The 22,251-nt window shown below is 40.5% G+C and overlaps 2 protein-coding genes across 4 annotated transcripts in view; both read left to right on the forward strand.

Moving 5' to 3' along the window:
- rbpjl (recombination signal binding protein for immunoglobulin kappa J region-like) overlaps positions 1–12,291 on the forward strand; it is a 64,555-nt gene extending 52,264 nt beyond the window's left edge. The window contains exon 21 of one of the 2 annotated variants that reach the window (XM_071494185.1): positions 10,258–12,291. The gene's annotated coding sequence lies outside the window, so the exon portion shown is untranslated. The remainder of the gene's footprint in view (positions 1–10,257) is intronic. The other variant, XM_071494176.1, reaches the window with a different exon arrangement.
- A 3,071-nt stretch (positions 12,292–15,362) lies between these two features.
- The window catches only part of LOC139630816 (hemicentin-1-like), a 104,052-nt gene continuing 97,163 nt past the window's right edge, over positions 15,363–22,251 (forward strand). The window contains exons 1-2 of one of the 2 annotated variants that reach the window (XM_071494559.1): positions 15,363–15,804; positions 19,645–19,962. In XM_071494559.1, coding sequence (XP_071350660.1) covers positions 15,705–15,804; positions 19,645–19,962 — 418 coding nt within the window. In that variant the 5' untranslated portion in view covers positions 15,363–15,704. The remainder of the gene's footprint in view (positions 15,805–19,644; positions 19,963–22,251) is intronic. The other variant, XM_071494560.1, reaches the window with a different exon arrangement.

Consider the following 22,251-nt stretch of genomic DNA (forward strand, 5'->3'; position numbering starts at 1 on the left):
AGGCTCCTAATCTCTATCATGTGGGAGAAACTTCAAACTGAGAGATTCACGTGCCCAAAACACTGACGCCCGCCACGTTTCCCCTCCATCCTGATGAATGAGAAGCCATATGAAAAGACCCATTCTTAGGTTTCCATCTATAGGAACACACCTTCATTCTCCACTCAGACCCTTAACCTCCTCCACCCTCTGTGGTATAAGGTCATTTTTGCTGTTTTGCTTTGCTTCACGTTGAATGCAGCCTTTCTTTACCTTCTTTAAGGACAGTCTGTCATCATGAGATTCACTCTGTTTTACGATTATTTTAAATCAAATAATAAGATGACAGACGTCCTTTCTTTCCACTATATAATATTTAAATACAGATGTTTCAACTAAATCTAAGACATAATTCCTCTTATGTTTTCCTACACTTGGTAATTTACTTTGCAAGGCCAATTCTCCTCCGTGTGCAGAGCACGACTGTATCAGGAACTGGATGTTAGACTCTGAGACGGCACCTGTTCATGACGACGGCGTGGGCAACCCGTTCTCCCCAAGCTTTTCTTCATCAGAACTGGGAGGGATGTTTACAACAGTTTCTGCAACTTTCCAACACAGACAATCCAACAATCAGCTCCACTGTACACAGCGTTTGACCTCATGTGTAGAGGTGAGAAGGTCAGCAGGATTTGAACTTCTCGCTTTTTTTCAGTCATACCACAACAACCTGTCATGTTTCATGTGTACGAATGAATGATTACAACTCTGTGACTGTCTTTATCTGGGTGAAAGTCAGTGCTATTTTCTCCCTGTTTGCCTCCTCTCTGAGATGGCCAGCTTCTCACCTGCCCTCAGGCTGTGCTCAGACCAAGCAGCAACCTCCAGGGCTGAGAAATGAAATGCGTGTTAGCATGCTAACGTTTGATAATTAGCACTAAATGTAAATGTCATTAATTTTGAAGGTATTTCATCATAAACCAAAACACTGGACAAATAAAAATGTTGATTTTGTAGTGGCGCTAAAGGAGAAGTCATGTGATCGCTAAGGTTACAAAGACTCATCATCTGGGGACCATGAAAGTCAAACAGTAGATATATTTCAGTCTGCAACAAAGTGGTGGACTGACAGACAGACGTTTCCACGCTGGTAAATAAATGGCTGCTTGATGCAAAGTCAAAGGAGAAAAGGTGAAAGTTTGGGTCTTCACAGAGCTGCCATCACTGTTTTTAATAGAACTTTCTGCTGCTGTTGTTGGGACTGTTATGGCACATCAATAATCCCTTTAGGACTGTCGTTTAGGGAAGAGGTGAAAGGTCAGGATTATCTTTAGTTTTTAGAATCAGGGTAAAGGTCAGTGCTGTTTTTAATGGAAGAGAATGGGTCACTGATGATTGAAGGGTCAGGGAAACTGGACTAGAATTAAGTTTTCAGTCTTCATAGGGAAAATACACGTGTGTGTCTGTGTGTATGTGCAGAAGCAATATTATACAGGGGCCTCCACCTTCTCCCTGCAGTTTTAGCTCTCATATCCTTCACAGTGTGGTTGAGGGGCCCCTGTCACTCTGGGTTCTCTTTGTGTATTACAGTGGGATAAAGGAACCTACTGTCCAACTCTGCTCTGCTTTACCACAATCCTCTTCCTGTACATCATCACCTCAACATCACTGTGATGGACAGACAGCGGGGTGAAGAGAGAGAAAACATGAGAAAATGCTGAGAGGCGAAAATGGAGAGGACAAGAAAAGAGAAGGAATGGAGGGAGTAAAATACAGACCGCAGCTTAGATGAAGAGAGAATCCACAAGAGCAGAAAAGAAAAGAAGAGCTGGATAAAACAAGCAACAGCTGGAAGAGATGATAAAGTTAGGGGTGTCAGAGATAAAGGGGGGGGGGGGACAGAAAAGCTTCACAGTAAAATTTCAATAGAGAAAGGCTCAATGAAAGGAGAAAATGTGTTGTCATGTCTGAAGAAAGAGGACAGAGATCGATAAAAGAGCAGAAAAGGACAAATTGAGACAAGAGAAGACACTCTTTGTGAGGCCATAGATCGGTCTGACAATAAGAGCCTATCAGCTCATCACTGGGCAGTTGGACAGTAGCTCACAGCTGTTCAGCTGCCGGTGGTGACAGGAGCTGTCGGTGAGGAATCCTCCTGTCAGAGCAATTGGAGAAATATGAGCAGAATGCTAATTGTCCAGCTAACGGAGCATGGGAAATATGGGAGGAATGCTAATGATGGTTAATAGAGATTATACCCAGGTGGTAGCAGTGGTCGTGCCCTGGAACAAAGCAGGATTGGGGGAAGAGGATGGGAAGACCATGTGTACACTTCACCATGAGGACAAACTGTTCAAACCACCTGCTTTTCCCTTTTTTCGTGAAGTGATTGAATGATCCAGTAAATCCAGGTGAAAGCTGTTACACCTGGACGCAGTCTGAAGCAGCTTCCTTCTAAACTGTCCGTCCTCTCATAGAGTCTGTTGAGAGACCACTGTCGTCCCTGACAAATGTGCACAGACTAAATGTTTTCAGAAGCTGCTCCATGTTTATGATAATCGGTGGGGGGGGGTCTGATCCATCTTCTTGAACTCAATCATTCAGCCTTGTGCTCCTTCTCCTCCACTGTGTTCCTCTGATGAATGTGGTCTGTCATCACTGTCCCTGCACACAACACAGTCTCAGTCCAGACTGTTGTGGTCTGTGGTTCCCTGATGGTGGAACAAGCTACTGAGGTCTATCAGAGCAGGGGCCTCTCTCTGTCTTCAAGAATCTCTTGAAGACTCATCTCCTCTCCCAACATCTCTAACACCCTAACAGGCTTTACCAGGACTTACTGTGCATTTACCACCCCACATCTTTACCTGATCCCCTTGCACTTGTTGATCAGATGTAGTATTTAGTAATTACACCAGGCCTCAAACTGCACTGAGGCTTTAGTCAAGTCCCACAGTTGTAAGTCACTTTGGATAGAAGCATCTGCCAGATGAGTCAATGTAAATGTAAAACATTATCATTCATTTGGAGTAATTTTTGTGTCCACTGTTTAATCTAACTTCAATATTCTCCTTTTATAGTTCAGTTTTTGGTCCCCACCAACTCAGGAGAAAAAAACCTGGCTCTTCAGCTGCTAAATGCTCCACTGTGTTCACCAGCTGGTCTCTAACTTTGAGGTTTGGCTGTGGACAGGTGGTTTATGATGGGTTTTAGAGCTTCCTTACTGAAAACAATGCAAGACTGAACCAGAACAGTAAAGTGAAACCAAAACAATGAGCTGAAAGAAGCTAAATCTGTAAAACTGGGAGGCCTCTGGTTATAAAAATACTGATTAGTAGTTTTGAAATAAAAACCCATTTGACTGTCATAATATGCTGGTGTTTCCATTGACTGGAGACACATATGAATATGTATATTCATATATATATATATATATATATATATATATATATAACATATACAGCTAATAGGCTAATGTTAGTCAGTGTCGGTCCATCAGTGAACATCTGTTGTGGTCGCTGGAACAACTCGGCTTCACAAGCAGCTGTTATTGTGTCGAAACTGGTGGCGGTGAGAAGGAGCTGGTTGACTGGTTGCAACAGCCTGGCGATTCAGTAATTACTGCTGTTTCTCATTTTTGCCTCGATCACTTTCTTTTCTTCATCCTCAAGTGGAAAACACAGACTGATTCCACTCTGAACCGACATGAAACGAAACTTTACAGTCACAGTTGCAACTTCACAACTCAGACACTTCCTCATTTCTGTTTCTCAGCCTGAGACCAGACCATTTTAAGAGATTCACACTGGCACTTAGGAAGCTGGGATAGTTGATTTTTTTTTGGTGTCGGGTCACAGATCAGTTATTTCTTCTCATCAAGACAGAGAACATACATGTGTTCAGGTTTAATAGAAGACAAACATTTGATTAGTCTGCTTTTGTTGATGCCTGTGCCCCCCTGAGGATCTGGACTCCCAGGAGAGTCACCTGCTTTGCTTGGTTGGTAATCCAGTCTTGGTCACCTTGGTTTATCTAAGGCCTCAAGTAGCTACGCAGTCGGATAATTACGCACCGTCTAGACGAATGTTTTATCGGATTGTCTTCTCTGCAGTTGATTAGGAGGAACAGCAAAGACAGTTGTGTTAAAATACAAAAACATTTAACTGCATAACAAGTTCAGTAACACTTATAATTCATTATCTATGTTGCTTTCAACACTGGTAGTCGAGGCTGATAAGAGTGACCGGGTGAGTGACCGGGTGTGTCTACATAATTGTTTCCAAAGGTCTCAGTTTCTGTCCGTCCAGACTACAACAGCAACGTTTGTGAATCTCTTCTGTTATTAAAAGAGTAAGTGAGAGAGCAGCTCCAGTGTAATAACTTTAAAATGAATGTGACGTGTCATGTCAGCTCCTCCAGACAGTTTCTGTCCATCTGGGTCAGAGTCTGAACATCCAACATACAAACAAGGCCTCAGTCCAGTCCTGACAAGAACAAATACAGATGTACATTCCTCCTGTTCACTTTGTGTGTGTGTGTGTGTGTGTGTGTGTGTGTGTGTGTGTGTTTGTCTAACAGCTGCATCAGAGGATGATGACCAGTGTATCAGTGATATTATATGTGTGTGTGGATGTTACCCTGGCGATCTAAGACATCATTTTGTGTGTGTACATGCTGTATATTGTATCTGTGTGTTTGAGTAACTGTGCACGTCAGAGGATGTTGCCCCAGATACCCAGACAGTCCAGGGTCATATGTAGAGCAAGATTGTGAGCAGAAAGAATTTACGAGCCTCTGCAGACATGAAACGCCTCGTACCGTGGTGTGAAAAGTGTTTTACGAGCTCACGGCGAATATCATCCATCATCATCATCAAATAGTCAAACAAGTCTGAAACAGCCCACATTCTGAAAATCACCTGGATGTGGAAATACCGCCAAGGTGTTTTACCCAAGCGTACAACTTAGTCAACAGCTTGTTGCTGGCATCATTGCGTAATTTTTCTTTTTTTTTAGGTCAGCTGTAAAGGTTTGGAAGAGAAGTTACAGGAGCTGCAGTTCACAAAGAAACTGTGTTTCTCAGTCTTTGTGCACAATCTGAATCAATGTGATAGACTCTGTTCCGTGTTTAAAAACCTTTAAAGGTCCCAAATTATATAAATGTGTTTGTGATTATAAAGCAGGTCTAGGTTCTATATTAACACTGTGAAAGTATCAAAGCCTCAGTCCACAGAGAAATGCACACAGCCTGTATTCAGAAACTGAGCCTTAAAACCAGCCATCAGGACTTCTGGAACTTTGTGATGTCACAACAAAGCAGTCACAACCCTCAGCCACGCCCAAAACCCCGCCCACCTGGACCCAGCATCCAACCTTGCAGGATTTGGTTTCTCTAAGTGTTTACCTGAAATCTGCTGTATTTTTATTCAATCAATCAGAAAACAGTCAGCCAATCAGAAGAGCCTCTCCTTTGATTGGCCTGTTGTTACCAGAGCTCCAGAGAGAAGCCTGAGAGAGGAGATGTAAAACTACACTGAGATGGTTTTTGGTTCTTAAAACCACAAATATATCTTCTGATGGAGATCAATGCTTCAAATAAAACACTGGTCTAAATAATGGGACCTTTAAATCCAGTGGTTCCTGTTTCGAACAGGATCAATAAAGTTTTAAAAAATTAACAGTTGTTGACGGGGTAAACTTGCTGCACACAGTCTAATGTTTTTATTGCTGTTGAAAAGTTCCAGTGTAGTTTTCCTCCTGGTAGCAGAAGGTTTAAGATGTCGTCTGGCAAACAGATGTTTCTGTACAACAGCTTTTTATTCATTAACATGAACCTGAGTGTGAGTCGACACCATATGGGGCGCCGCGTAAGGAAAACACGAGGTTGGGTAAAATTATAGATTATGTCTCAGTCTGGATCAAATTTTGTCTTGAAAGTACATAAAGTTTTGTGTAGTGATTCAGTGCAAAACAAAATCACATCTGCACATTATGAAATCATTTTAGCTCATCAGAGAATAATCCAGGGAATAATGAAAGAAACAAGTTTTAATTGCAACTCAAAACCAGATGTTGACATAAAATCTCTCTAATATATCCACAACTGTGAGTGCAGAGAGAGTGTGTGTGTGTGTGTGTGTGTGTGTGTGTTAATGACTGTTGACCCACAGTGGAGCTCACTGACCTTCACATCCTCCTGCCAACCTGTGAACTGAATGCCACAGGAGCCCTGAGAGGACACACAACCGCACACACAACTGCACACACTCGCTCAAAGACAAAAGAAAAACACAAGATAGTCATCTTGAGATACAAACACAGGTCACAAGTGAGATCAACACACAGCATGAGATCACAAACTAATTTACCTGCTTTACACAGACAGGAAGACATGATGAAAAGCAACACAAACATGGACACACACACAGAGTAGTGTACCTGACCAGCTGGAAAGTAGCGATCCAGTGTGAGATCATAGGAAACTTCATGTCAGTGGACGTTGAAATGTTAGAAACAGTGTTTTTGTTTGCTTGTTTTTATTCTTAATACTTGCTGTGTGTAATGAGTGTAGACAAAACAACACCGACTATAGATGAGTCTGACATGATGAATCATGTTAACAATTCTTAAACTGTTTGTGTTAAAGCAAACACAACGTGCACCATCGTTTCAGTGTCAAACAGCCGTGGAGTTAAATGTCTGCAGGAAAAGTAGAAAATGCAACAACATTAAATACTGAAAAAACTGAAGATGGGTATTGATCAACTATTGCAATCACAGTATGTTATGATATTGATCATTGATTCCACTGTTATTCACACAGTGCTGCACAGTAATGATGGAATAATGAAGTCTGAAGAAGCAGGACAGTGGAACAGGTTTAATCAGTGATGTGTCATGACTCAAAGCAGAAGGCAGTTGGCTGAGTGAGGTTAGAAGAGTTATTGTTGTAATCAGGGTCAGGTCAAAGGTCAACACTGGGGTTATAGTTCAGGGGGTTAGATCTAACTGTGGGGTTAGAACTAGGTTTAGGCCGGGAAAGGGTTAGTGTCCTCACAAACAAAGAAGTGTGTGTGTGTTTTAAAGAGCTGTGAACTGATCTTTGTCTCAGTCTGACTCATCCACATAAACTGAGCACAGACAGAAAGACAGTTTATGAGGATAAGAAGTGACACGTGTGACTGTTGACAAGCGTGAAACATGTTTGACTGATTCTGTATGTGTGTGTGTATGTGTGTGTGTGTGTGTGTGTGTCACTAACCTTCCTGGACAGTATTCCTGTGGGTAAATGCTTCCTGCCAGGAAGTACATTCACTCTCAGAGTCAACACTGCACACACACACACACACACACACACACACACACACTGTCTCAGTCCAACACTGTGTCTCTGTTTCCTCTGACCAGAACCACAGAGAAATTAAGTAAATATGTTGTTTAATTTGCAACTAAATGAGGAAACATTAATTAACACATTTGCCAAGTTGCAAAATGTATATATTGAATGAAACAGCAGAATTGACAAAGTAAATGATATTGGTTCTTTCTGACTCAGGATGTGACACAAAGTCCTTCACTTCGGACCCCCACCATCCACCCTGATCCCCCACCCTCCTCCATAAGTGTGAGGCTTCCTACACTGGAGAAATGTTGCCTGGGAACATTAATCCAGCAGCTGTTATTCTTCCTTATAACAACTGATTAGGAAAAGTAGATAAAAGTGTATAAATGTCACGTTTAGGAAACATTTATAATATCATAATATGTAATATATTGTTTGATGACCTGACTGAATGATTAGTTTTGAGAAAGAATGAATTTCTATTATATAATGTCGCTACATTTATTTAACTAATAGATGTATGTGTTGGAAACCTCTCTGTAACTTGGCGGAGGTGCAGTCTGAGGGTGAGTGTTGGACTGTTCATTATCCTCCTCTGTTATTAATCCTGATTCTTTTACCTACACCAGTGACGCCCTGGATTCCACACATTTTGAAGTGGTCCTCAAACGCAGCAGAATGAAGACAGATTTCGAAAAATGAAATAAAATAATTTACGGTTTGATTTTCCTCAGGTGAGCTCAGCGGGTTGAAGGAGTATAGGAGAGATGTAGAACTGGTGTTGGACCTGAGGGGAGGCGTTAACATCAGGGTGGGTTTGGCTGAGGAGGAGGAGGCTCCCAGCAGAGTGGGAGGGCTGAGGGGTCAGAGGAGTGAGAGAGGACTGCCAGGAGGTGCCTGTGTGGAGGGTACGACCTCGTACCGGTTTAGTCGTGTGGAACCAGCTCAGCCTGACACGGTGTTTGCCCTCACTCTGAGTAGATGTTAATCACTGCTGGAAACCTTGATTCTTCTTTCATATTCTAGTTTAGTGCTCTGTAAATAATGTGACACTGAGGCCAGATTAAAATTTAGATTTTATTATATCACTAAAACATCTGAACCTGGAGCATATGACGGGGGCTCCACCATGAACTCAGCTACATGTAAAATATAAACCTTAATGAAATCTAAATTTCTTTGTAAAGCTGTAATATTTTTATTTGAATGAGATCAGATGACTATGTGTGATGTGAAAGGTGTTTATCACAGTGTAAACAGACAGACGCAGTCAGAGAGCAGCTGCTGGACACAGTGGAGCATTTAGCAGCTAAAGAGACAGATATTTGCCTCAGGAGCTGGTGGAGACCAAACACAGAGCTACTATATGTTGCATTTGCAGAATCATGACCTTGAGTAAATGCTAATGTTGCTCTGTCTGCTGGATGTGTGAATAGCTAACTGTCTGGTAATGCCACATCAAATTACATCTCTCATATTTGACACTTTTCTCCTGTTTTATCTGAAGTGTTGATCTCCATCAGAAGATATATTTGAGGTTTTAAGAACCAGAAACCATCTCAGTGTAGTTTTACGTCTCCTCTCTCAGGCTTCTCTCTCGAGCTCTAGTAACAACAGGTCATTCAGCCAATCAGAAGAGAGGATCTGAGCATCATCTAAAAGATGAGTTTTACATGATCCATGGGTCCTTCAGGTGTAGAGTACACCGATGATTAAACGTCTGAGGTTGTTGAAGTACTGGGTAAATACATCTGAGTGTAAGTCATTAGGCTCCGATATTTGAGAGAGGAGCTTTATGTTTGGTCCTGGCTGTGACTGGGAGTTGGAGGTGGTCTGTGGGGTGGAGGGTGCCAGGCGAAACCAGGCTGTATTTGTAAATGTCTTCAAATGTTTAAACTAGCTGAGGTTGGGCTGATTTATTAGACAGCATCAGACACTTTAAAGGACTCAGAAATAGTATGACACACCAAAAAAAAACAAAACCCGCTGATTCACCAGTTTACAAAACAGCTTTAATGTGATTACACCAGCAAATATAAACTGATCTAAAACTGTGTCAGCCGAACTAAAATATTTAATGTATTACATGTGCATTTAAATCAGATTAGCACCATTAATTCAATGTGCCTTCAGCTTTCAGGACTGAGTTGATCGTCCTCTGTGCTGCAGAGCAAGTAACAGATTTCAGATTATTACGACTTCCAGTGACAGAGTGAGTGAGTGAGTGAGTGAGTGAGTGAGGGAGTGAGTGTTCAGGAGGGAAATTCCCTGATACCATCACAGTAAAGGAGACATCTGTGTTCACCTGACAAATCTCTACAGCTCAGAAATACTAGTTTTCCTTTCCACTCGTCCATTCTGCCAAAAAGGGCTGTAAAGTGTTGTGATGGGATTTTGTGTTGGTGCTTCACCTGCATCTTAAATACAAGTAAATATAAATATAAATATGAATATGAATAAAAGTTTTCACCTGGGTGAAGAAATCAGTCTCTATATTTACTTTTATCTGCTAATTAAAGGCAAAACTCTATCCTCACAACTGAACCTGTATTTCTAATCTGATGTTTAAACTGTGAAGGAGAAAGAAACTAAACTGAACTGAATAGTAAAATGTTATTTCACTTTGGTTGTGACTTTTTCACATTAGACATTTTGATGTGTCACAGTTTAAAGGACACAGGTGTAAACAACATTATTAATGATGGTTAAATTCCGTTTAGCTGCTTCAGGCTCAGGGTCCCGGCTCAATGAATTTAACAAAGCAGAACTGTAAATATTATTAGTAACGCCTCTGCTTTTTCTACTATGACAAACTAAGTTTGATGACTCAGTTTGGGAACAAAGAGCATTTCTGCACCAAAAGCATTTCAGCTAACTTCATCCATTCCTCTCCCCTTTGACTCGTTTCCTTTTTTCCTTTCCTCTTTTGTCTGAACACAGGATCCGGGGCTCTGCTCTCGCTCAGCTCCGCTGTTCCCAGCAGTCCTCCCCCACCAGCAGACGATTCATCGCAGCTTGTCTCCACATCACAGAGATCATCGCTTCCAGGTCAATGAGGCCTCTAAAAATGCAACATCAACACATGTTTACTTCCTCTTGAAGAACTTCCTCTTGAAAAGCATCAGTGAGTGTAAACCTGTTGTACAGAGGGAAAGAGTTCAAGGAGGAAAGGTTGGAGGATTGTTGTTTCTTTGTTGCCCTGATTGTTTGGATCAGTGAAACTCCACAGTGTAGCATGAGGTGTCTTCAGGCTCAGTGGCTCATTTCACAGGAGCTTTGAGGTTTATTTTTATACTGAAACTGGACTTCTAAACCTCACCTCAATATCTGCTAATAATCAATTAAACCTGTAATTTGTCCTGTGAATTATCATCATCTTTAATTTTACATTGTCAGAGAAACAATACAAACAGGTGAGCAGCTCACAGAGTCGTCCTCAGAAAGAAAGAAACCAAGTATGATTGACTGTGTCTGTGCTAACTCTGTCCTTTCTCACGAGACACACACACACACACACACACACACACACACACACACACACACACACTCACACACTCGCTGGCTCTCTGCAGGAGACTCAGCTCACATGACCACCCTGATGCTGCTCTCCCTGACCGAACTAAAGGGCCAAGTAAATTTATGTGACCGAGCTAAAGGGCCAACAGATTGGCCGTCTCAGTGGGAGTGTGTGTGCACGTGAGTGTGCATGTGTTGGAGATGATGTGTCTGTCTGCTCGGCTTCACAGATTTATCTCGAACAGCAACTTTGAGCAGCTTGTCATGTTTTCACATTTACGACTTTGTCTTTTCTGCAGAATCAAACCGACGTCTGTGATTTGTGTCTGATCGTTTCAACGCTGATGGATCTGAATGATTTGGGCTCAAATTATTAAAATGTTTAGATTATGTTTTAGATTTTCACCTTAAATAAATCTAAAAAGATTCTTTGGTGGACGGTTTGGGAGACGTGAGTTTTCTTTGGGACTGTTGACCGTTGGGACTTTGGTGAAAAAGTTATTGTTATGTGAAAACTGTTGAAACTGTCGACACAGTGAGGTTGTTGTGTTGTACAGAGTAGCTGAGACATTTGTCTCTGGAAAGACACAATCATTTTTTAATGCTCTGAGCAGCACAAACAAAATTTAATTCTCTGTGTAATTTTAAACCTCAGCAGATAAAGACAGAACTTTCTCTCTGTCTGGATCAAAAGGTTTAGTGAAAAACAAGCTTTCTTGTTTGTTAGTTTTTTTTTGGGGGGGGGGGGGGGGGGGGGGCAAAGGTCAAGGTCACTGTGACCTCAGAAAATAAAACTTTAACTCACATAACTCACAAATTCATACACTAATCATGACACAATTTAACTCAAATGCCTATGAAATTAAATGATGATATTTTATATCCAAAAGGTCAAAGTTCAATTTCACTGTGACATCATAATGTTGTACAAAAACACTGGCCATTATTCAGGCAGGGAGGATTGTGACCATGTTTCCTGAAACTTAGACTGGTTGACGGAGGAAACAACCAGAAGGTGGTTATTGTAAAGTTTTTTGTTGTTGTTGTTTTTGATGTTTTTTATTGTACGGACCCTTTAACTTTCAGTGAGTGTAGAAAAAAATCATGCCAGAGTTCTCGTTCCCAGTGGTGGATGAAGTATTCAGATCCTTAATTCAAGTAAATAATTATTTTTTTATGTCCTACACAGTAAAGATTTTTGTGCTCATGTTATACTAAGCAACAAGACAAAATGTAGTAATTTGGGGGATTTCAGAGCCTCCTCTCATGTGGTTTTGGGATCATTTTAAACTTTATTAGTCTTATTAGTGAGCTCATGTAAATCCCAACACATGCAGCTTTGCGCAGCTCCAACCTGAACAGATCAGCTGCCACATGCCTGAAATCTCATCTCATTCAATAAGTTGATCATATGCTTTGTGTGAGAAATCTAAGAAATAAATAACTTTACCTGTTAAATGAATATTGTGGACTTGAAGTGTGAAGTTCCTGCACTGATCTAATCTCCTCCACCCACTGAGACGGGGACAGCGTGGCCGCACGTGTTCAAAGACAATGTGAACAGATCAGTTTCAGACATGTGTATGGGTGGGGGTGGTAGTATTATATTCCTGTAACTCAAAGGTCACAGGCTCATTTCTCAGAGTTTCTGTTTGAATCTGTTTGTCCTGTTCCTCAGAATATGAGTTTTAAGTGTCGTCAGTGTTGTAGTGCATGTTACAGTCTTTCTAACTCTGACAGACTATACAGCATCTACACTCCTGTTGTACCCTTCATCTTACACGAGGCAGACTCCTTGTGGAGAGAACTACTCTCAATCTGAGTGACGACTGGTGGCCTGGTACCCTGGTCAGTACTGAGACTGTGTGAGTTAAAGAACAGAGTTGAAGTATTTACAAAATATGAAAAAAAGGTTTTCGGTCTAAGTGTATATCAAGCTATAATGTTCTCAGTCTGTGATCCAAGGTAAATATTGCTAATAAGGGCGTCAGAAGTGACGCCTTAATTCGGAGCTGGGTCTGGGATCATAAAGGAAATTAAATCCAAACACTTGACGGCTGGAGAGAAGTGGCATTTAAACTAATGAGAGCACAGTGACAGATGTGAAGTTCCCTTTTCTGACAGACTGCCAGAGATTTTATCTACACACCACCTCACCTTTAATCTGAAATGACTTAAAGGTCCCGAATTGTGAGATGTCCATGTGTTTTCTGATTATAAAGCAGGTCTAGGTTCTACATTAATACTGTGAAAGTATCAAAGCCTCAGTCCACAGAGAAATGCACACAGCCTGTATTCAGAAACTGAGCCTTAAAACCAGCCGTCAGGACTTCTGGAACTTTGTGATGTCACAACCAAGTTGGCACCCCAAGCCCCGCCCACCTGGACCCACCATCCAACATTGCAGGATTTGGTTTCTCTGAGTGTTTACCTGAAATCTGCTATATATATTTTAATCCAATCAATCAGAAATACATATATGTATCATATATATCCATAGATTTTAAATATTAAATATTGTTAATGTAATTAGACATAGCAAGTATTTTTTGTAAGTTTTAGGTAAGCAATCCACTGCAAGTGACAGCACAGTCTCACTTTGCACATGAAGGTCTTTATCTATAGAAAGAAGCAACCTGAGTCTCTGGTAGTGAGAAAAAGTTTATTATATTAGAATCATGTTTAAATCTCCTACATAAAAGTGTCAAGCTTGGTTAGCCATATATTTGCATGGATGTCAGGAGCTGCCCCCCAAACACAGCATAAATTACAGTTCACACACAGGACAAAGTTTTTGGAGGTTGTAGAGTCTGTTCCTCATTGTGTGATTGAAAAAGTCAACATCCTAAATATCTAGAGAATTCCTGAAACTGTGGCGAGTGAGAAGGAGGAGTTCAGAAGGAGACAGGGTGTTTAGCAGCTCTTCTGTCTCAGTAAATGGAGGAACATATATACATCTCTCGAGCCCCAGCTTGCTTTCTTTGGCTTTGCTGCTGCTCTCACTGCAGATATATGGGCAGAAACTGGGAGACCGAGCTGCTGACAATGCAGCAAGTGTCCCCGGACTGACGAGTGGGAGCAGAGGATGTTATGTAACACACTCAGACTCAGTCAAACTGAAACTGAACCACCACACATGAGCTGGTCATATAGATGGACACGGCAGGCTTTAATTTAATTGGCCTGCTGCCTGGTTCACAATCTGGCCTAGTCAAATCCAACTGTTCAGGTTAAAGGCCCAGCCAGTAAGTTTGGACCATAAAACTGACAGATACTTTACAATATTGTAGAGTTTTTACAATGAAAATAATAATAAACTCTAGACCAAAATTCCTCCTGCTACACCTCATGGCAACAGACCTAAAACAGAAACACAATGAAGGGCTCAATTTTAACAACACAAACACACTGCATCACAATCACAGGACGTCACAACCACATAAAATCTGCACATACTATCTTAAAGAATACCACCTTAAAATGATGCACATTGGCATGTAGATATTGTCTTGGTGGCACCTGAAGGTCTTTCCTAAGCACCTAATTACCTCTCAAGGGTTCAGTACGCTTCAGCCTAAACGATTCTGCATTTGTTTTCTTTGCTCACATTTCGATCACAGTCAGTTTAGTTCAGTGTTTTGGACTCTGGCCACAAATCAAACTGTTCACTACAGTTATGAACTGGTGCCACGGTGTTAAAGGTCCCATCCAGTCTAAAGGTAGATGTCCATGTGTTTGTGATTATAAAGCAGGTCTAGTTTCTATATTAATAATGTGAAAGTATCAAAGCCTCAGTCCACAGAGAAATGCACACAGCCTGTATTCAGACACTGAGCCTTAAAACCAGCCGTCAGGACTTCTGGAACTTTGTGATGTCACAACAAAACAGTCACTGCCCTCAGCCATCTCTCAAGCCCCGCCCACCTGGACCCACCATCCAACCTTGCAGGATTTGGTTTCTGTGGTTCTTTAAACCACAAATATATATTCTAATGGAGATCAACATTTCGGATGAAACACAGGAAAAGTGTAAAATATAAAACTCTCACTCACTTCTCACATTCTCACATCAGTGATGTTAATTTAAGAAAATAGGACATGGACTGTTCTGATGGTGTGCCACCTTTTCCTGTTTTCGGGTGATAACTGTTCATTATTTCATTGTTCTAATAAGAACTATAAGAAAGAAGCAACATTTAGTGGTTATTTATCCTGGAGACCCCTAAAGTCTAAACTCTGCTGCTGTCACTGTTTTATTAAGTTAGAAGTCCAGTCAGAAATTAGAAGTGATGTGTGTTTTCTGTGGAAGTGGTTTCTCCAGGTGAGAGGTTTGCTTCAGCCTCTGCTCTCAGGGATGTGGCGCCCTCTGCTGCCAGCATCCTCTTTATGCTGTGAAGCCTCTGGAGCAGAAATGTGAGCTGCACTGTGCTCACAGCTTATTAATGACACTTACAGTTGTGTATTACTACAGCACAGATGATTTATTTAATTCTTGGCAGTGTAGAAATCTTTTACACTCAGATTATTTTTGAGATGCAACAAAGATCAGCAGCTGGATTTGAACAGGGTAAGTTGTGGTTCATGTTCAGTGTCTTAACCCATGAGAAACTGGGCAACATCAGCTTTTACACTCTGAAATATCCAGACTAAAAAGTCTTTATTCAGATAAACCCTGTCAGACGTTTATCTCTCTTCCCCTGACACAGCTGCAGATGAATGTGATGTGGAGGTGAGGGGCTGCTCAGCAGGAGCAGTGGTGTTTTCTCAGTGTTTTCTCTCAGTGGACATGCTGTTACTGTGAAGGATCTGTCCCGGAAGCTGAGAACCGAAAGTGTTGAGTCTCGACGCAGTGATGCAGCGACGCTTCAGTGATGTTCAGCCTCCAGGTGACACCGACAGCGATGGAGCTTCTTCCTCTGCTGTGTCTCTGCGTCCTGACTCGGGCTGGAACAACGTTTGCTGATCAACACGGTGAGAAACTAAAGCCTGATCATCGACCTGAACTCTACTGTGTTCGACTGTACATTTATTCTGGAGTCTGGAAATAAAACTACGTCATTCATCAGAGGCGCGCACCCGTCACTTCAGCGTCTCAAAAGTATGACGTCATATGAATCCTGATAATTAGCGCAGATCAATAACCTCCACACTGAAGTGTTTTAATCCCAGCAGCTTCTGATCGATTATCGTGGGACTGAACTGAACTGATCAGATATTAGGGAGCGGATGTTCAGGGCGTCGACTGCTTCCTGCAGAGACACGAACCGTTCATTCACAGAAATTATCTTCATGTCAAACCTGATTATTTACCACAAACAGACCTGAACTGTGGCGCTGATGTTTAAATAAATGTCAAATTTGGCTGCGCCCCTTGTCTGAGAGTCAGTGAGAGTTTTATTGATCATCCTTATTTATAGTATTTACTGAGTTGTGAGTGACCACAAAGAAATAGAACCTGAGAAAGTTTAGGGTTGGAGTTGGGGCAGAGGGTCTTTCTTTTCTATTCAAAGCAAAAAACGAAGGATCGACCACATGAATATAAAATTCAGAACAGTTTTCATTCCTTTCTTTCAATAAAAAAATTTAAAAAAGGCAATATTGGGCATGGTACTTCCAAAAAGACTAAATAAAAAAAACTTCTAACAATTAGACTAGTTATCATTAAAATCACAACAATCCACTGTTAATTTTAGATCACTTAATATAAATTACATTTTCAAGTATGATTCCACATAAAATCATGTGTATTTTATATATATATATATATATATATATATATATATATATATATATATATATATATAAAATATTTTGTTTGTTTGTTTGTTTGTTTTTTAAAATAAAAAAGGATCTACACTGGTTGAGATATTAACATTAAAAAATGTTATAACCACAAATGCAGTTTGTAACCTCAGGAAGTACTCGGAGTCAGAAACCTCTCAGCAGCTTCACCACTTCCACACATTTTCTCAGTGCCTCTTGCAGAGATGAAGATTTGTTGCTTCCTCATTTTAGTTTCAGTTCTTACAAGCTGTTTATTCTAGAAATTATAAAAACTCAAGTAATTATGACTGTTTTCAATGACAAAAACTGTAATTTGATAGTTTACCAACTCTCAGAGATGTTATATACAGATAAAAACACATTTATTTAACATTAAGCAAGCAAAGTTTATTTATATTCCACTTTTCACAGACACTTGTCACAAAGTGCTTCACAATTCAAAGAATAGATGTTAACTACATAGTTCACCAGTGGCAGGTGGATAACTGACAGATGTGCACTTGTCACATCAGCATAAAATAGTATGATGTAATACGACAACACAGGTGTTTTAATCAGTCGTGTAATTGAACTGAACAGTCTTTGTATTTGGGAGCTGATGTTCAGGGCGTCGACTCCTTCCTGCAGAGAAATCAACTGTTAGTTCAGAGAAATGGTCATAAATCTGCAAACGTATTTAAACAGATTGAATTGAATTAAGAAAGACGCTTCTGTTCCAATTGCAAATAATCCTCCCGTCCTCATGGGTCTGGATGTCTGAGCTAGACTCAGTCTCTGTATTGAGAACTTCACATCACCATGGAAACCTCTGAATGCAGTTGGGCACAAACAGCTGATTCAGATGAGCTGATTAGAGCAGGGGTGCCTCCCCTCAGACAAACCCTGTTGCCTTGTTTTGCTGGATTCCTGGATGCCTGTAGGATCATGATGATGTTATTTGATCCAGTAGACACTCGACAGTTGAGCCAAGACAGTCTCATACTGCTGTTTGACATAACTTGAGACTGAACCAAAGACATAGAAAAAGTCTCTCCTGAAGCTTTTATTAGTTTCTGACTCTGGGAAAGTCTCTTTAACCAAATTTTTAAGCAAAATTGTGTGATCTCCTTTAGATAATTAATGTAATAACTTATAGTATGATGATATTTTTTCCTTTCTATTCACTGAGCCTCCTCTGAAACAGTTTGGAGCCCCCCCCCCCGGTGAGGCCCACCTCCCACCTTGAAAACCTCTGGATTAGACGACTTGGTTCAGATGCTAATGTTGGTTGGAGACAAATATCCAAGTAGGGCAGAAAATCTTGGCAGGCACATTGAGGTTAAGGTCGATGAGGTGATGGGAATTATGTAGAAACTGTCAGATGAGAACTTTCAGGAAATGAAGCATTTTAGATGTTGTTTGTCTCGTTCTGTTGTACTCCAGCCACAAGGCCAAAGTGCTTTCAGAGGCCAACATGACTTGTGTTGATTCAGTACATTGCATGCAAACTGTGTGTTGGGTGTAATCTGTATTCTTGTGTGAAAAAAGTGTTAAAAAGAGTGAAAAAGGAGCACTTCATCACACAACCACACACAGAACCATAGACACAGTTGTGTTGAGATCATTTCAGAGGGCACTGCATTGACTTGAATCATTTGTGTGACACACACAACCACACACACAGGCATGCACACACACACAAATTGCTATTTCTCTGTCAGTGAGTTTCCATTTTCAAAGATTTTCTCAATTTAAACCAAAATAAAAGATGGTGATTGTGGCAGTGAAGGAGTTTAATGTCAGCTTTTCCAGAAGCCAGAAATCCCTCTGATTTACTCAGAAATGCCACAGTCTAGTTCAGTGGTTTAGTCTCGGTGATATGCAGATATAGGCCGTACACCTACTTAAAAAAGCTCCAGAATTTCCATATAACCACTTAAAAATGCCCAAGGATACAAACCAACATAGTTTTGTGACAGAGCTCCCACTTCAGCAGTTAATTTTTGTAAAGAAATGGGTGAATAATGTAATGTCAAGTAAAACCGAACCAGTGACAGTGGTTTGGAGAAGTTGAGTTGAGCTGTAAACTGACAAGCTTTGGATGACAGTGTGGTGTTCTCACTAAATAGAGCAGATATCAGTAAAGCTCCACTCTAACCTCGGCGGTGCAGGTTCACATCCTTCCACCCCTCTCTCTCTCCCTGGCTGTTCTCAGAATAAAGAAACAGTCAGATTTAGGGAATGAAACAGAGTATTAGTGACTCAGCTCTGACTCTGGTGACACATTCAGCTTTTTCAGTCGCAGGTCGGATTTAAACAGCAGCTGCAGGTGTTACCCACGTCAGCTGCACAGTGAATACCCACTGAAACAAAGCAGACTTCTCCACTGGTCAAGTTATTTGTTGTAACTTAGTGTGGAATGAAGATGTTGTGGCTCTCAAGCCTTCAGCAGCCACACAGGTGGAGCCTGTTTATTCAAGATTAATACGATAAGATTCAATAGTTAAACATGTAAACACTTTAAAAAATACCATTAAGTTTCATACCTGCACAATTTGTACTTTAAAAATGTTCTTTCTAGCACCTTCAGGACTTGTTGCTGTCTCCAGGTGAAATCACTTTCTGTTCATTTGTCTTTTTTTTTCTCACACTTGTTGTTAAAAACATCTTTTCCATTAAAATGTGTTAATACCAGGAGGCTCAGGAACAATGTAAAAATAAAAGCTTTATTAACAGGCACAAGACAGATGTTTCTTTCTTTCAACAACGTCATTCAGGAAGTAAAAAAGATAAAAACTCCAGATAAAACATATAAATATGTGTAAAAACAAAAGAAAGAAAGACAAATGTAAACAAGTGTGAATCTGCAGTCTGACAGTACAAAGGATTCACTGAGGACAATGTGACAGACGAGGCTGAGAAACAAGAAAACTTTCTTGTTCTATCATCAGTTGATGTTTTGTTATAACAACAGACTTCCACACGTCTGTCTGAACTTAATGAGCCTGCATGTAAACATACTGATGAATACATGTTTTTATCTTCCAGGACCAGAGATCAAAGTGAAAGAAGGGAGAAATGTGACTTTACCCTGTTCCGCCACAGAGGACATTGCGTTACGGCGCTTTGAGTGGAAGAAAGATGATCAGAAGGAGGTGTTTGTGTTTGATTCTGGCCTTGATTCCAATAATGGTCTATCAGGTCAATATGTGCAGTTCAAAGGTCGTGTCTCATATTTTTCTGGAGAACTGAAGAATGGCAACGCCTCAATAACCATCAGAGAAACGAAGGCGGCTGACAGTGGAAACTACACCTGTGAAATTCGACATCTTCCAGATCAGAAATTCCTCATTAAGCTTCTTGTTGGTGAGTGTTTTCATAAAACTCCTGATTATTCTCTGATGAGACTGGTTTAAGAGTCCCAGATGGACGTTCATCAAATAGTCAGAATACACATCTGTCCCCACAGCGCTGCAGTCACATCTGGACTGATTCCCTCTGAATCAAACATGTTTGATGTTTGTGACACGTTGCAGATTGTGTCCTTCTGTACAATCTGAGTGTGGACACTCACTCACTCTGACTCTATGACTGTGATGGCTTCAATATGCTAAACATCTTAATCCCCCTCCCTCTACACATTTCTAAAGTTAGAACTGGGGGGGGGGAATTCTAACTTCTGTCTCAAACCTCCTGAGTGCAACACAGTGAAAGCAAAAAGAGATGTGATGAAAGTCTGTGCTGTTATCACTATTTGAACAATTATCATGTCTCGGATCTTGTTACTTTCAGACAACATGTCGTATGAACTAGTTTATTTCAAACATACGTTGTGTCTGAATGTGTGGGCATCGTAAACTAAGACGTTTGTAAAATTAGTTTTAGATAGATGTGTAATAAATTATTGTTTTTTTAACCTTTCTGCTAAGTTGAAGATATCACACAAACTAACATATGTTTTCTTTTGCTTTTTAGATGGTCCCTTAACCTGTTAGGGCCCATTTTGATTATGTGTATTATTGTCACTTAATAATTTACCATTTTAAACTGTGTATAATACGAAGACCATGAGGAAGTGACACATTTCCACAGCTTCACTGTAAAGCAAACTCTCAGAGGTTTGATCAGCTGTGTTGATCTCACTTACAGCTCTGAGACAGTTCAACTGATGAAGGATTAAACAGGAAAATATAGAAGCTCTCTCCCTCTTTTCCTTTCACCTCGTGTTTCAAACACAATAAATCAGTCACAATAAGAGCTATCAGGCTGAAATTCACAGGATCACTTCATCAACTTGTCCACATTATCTGTACCAGATTTCATGTTGACAGACAGAAGTGTCTCTGAGATATTTCAGGAAGTGCAGTACAGAGCATCTCCATCAGGTGACCACAGAGTTTTATAAAACTTCTCCAAAGTTTCCAAATAATGAAGATAAATGTTTGTTATGACTCTGAAAAATGTCCATAAATGTTAAAGTTGACTAAAAGAAGCTGTTGTTAATATTTAGATAAAGATTTACATATTTATTATCCTTGAATCGTGTCTCTTTAGACTGATAATAAAGTTTCTCTGTTATGTGGGTGTCCCTCCACCACAGAGTCCAGCTACATTAACTTCCATATATGGTCAGGCAGGTAATTTTACCGGCTACAAACTCAGGGTGTTTTCACGGCGCTGACTCCTATTGGATGAAATTAGCTGTCAATCAAAGTCACTTAAGGTCGCTTAAAGATGCGCTCCTCTGATTGGCTGCTGGAGTTGAAGGTTCGTTAATTTCGTCACTTTCGGTCGTAGAAAGATGCTGATTGGTTTGTTTTGTTCCTGGGCGTTTCCTGATTTCAGAGAAACTGAACATTATTGGTCAAATATTTTGCTGACGCTTAAAAATTGACCGAGATGTCGCTGATTTGAAAGTTTGATGAGCAGCGTTAAAACTTTACGAGGGAATTAATCAATTTTTACGCTGGTTGTTTTTACTTCCGCTTGAATTTAAACGAGCTGAATTTAATCAGTGAGTTTTTGTTCTTTAAAACGAGCCCAGTTTGTCTTTAAATGTCTGTTTTTCGACCAACAAACGCTTTTTAACGGCGGCGATACAGGTTAGCAAGCTAATGTCTAAGGGTTTACTGCCGTAAAGTGAGACGCTAATGTTTTTATGTCGTAAATCATTGATTGAAACTCTTTAATGGGTCGAAAAACGAATATCTGAGCTTTCAAATGACGTATAACGTGTGTATGGACGTTTACCACCAACATGAAAATATAGATTATATTGATTTGATCAGTTTTACATGTAAATCTCGGGTCGTATGCAACCTCCGCGCCATAAACGGTTAAAAGACAGAAGCGGGGAAAATATCCCAGGTGAGTCCTGATCCTGGTGACGTCACTGTTTACGTCTCCAGTCATACTGTTGAAACTAATTGTATCATTTACCTGTTCAGCACCTTGGTCTGGTGCAGATTTAACTTTTCTACTGAGATTATTAAATTTCGTTGTTAGGATTTTATACTTATTGTGCTAAGTTATGGATCATAAACAGATGCATTCTGGGAGTGGACGGGGCAGATCATCATCACAGACAGACACATGAAGAAGAAGCTTTGGAAATGTAGATTCACCTCTTGTCTCGTTGCAGCTTGATTTGGTTCG

This window comes from Trachinotus anak, unplaced genomic scaffold (assembly GCF_046630095.1).
Source record: "Trachinotus anak isolate AG129_WGS33_773 ecotype Australia unplaced genomic scaffold, CSIRO_AGI_Tana_v1 ptg000013l, whole genome shotgun sequence".
Taxonomy (NCBI): Eukaryota; Metazoa; Chordata; class Actinopteri; order Carangiformes; family Carangidae; genus Trachinotus; species Trachinotus anak.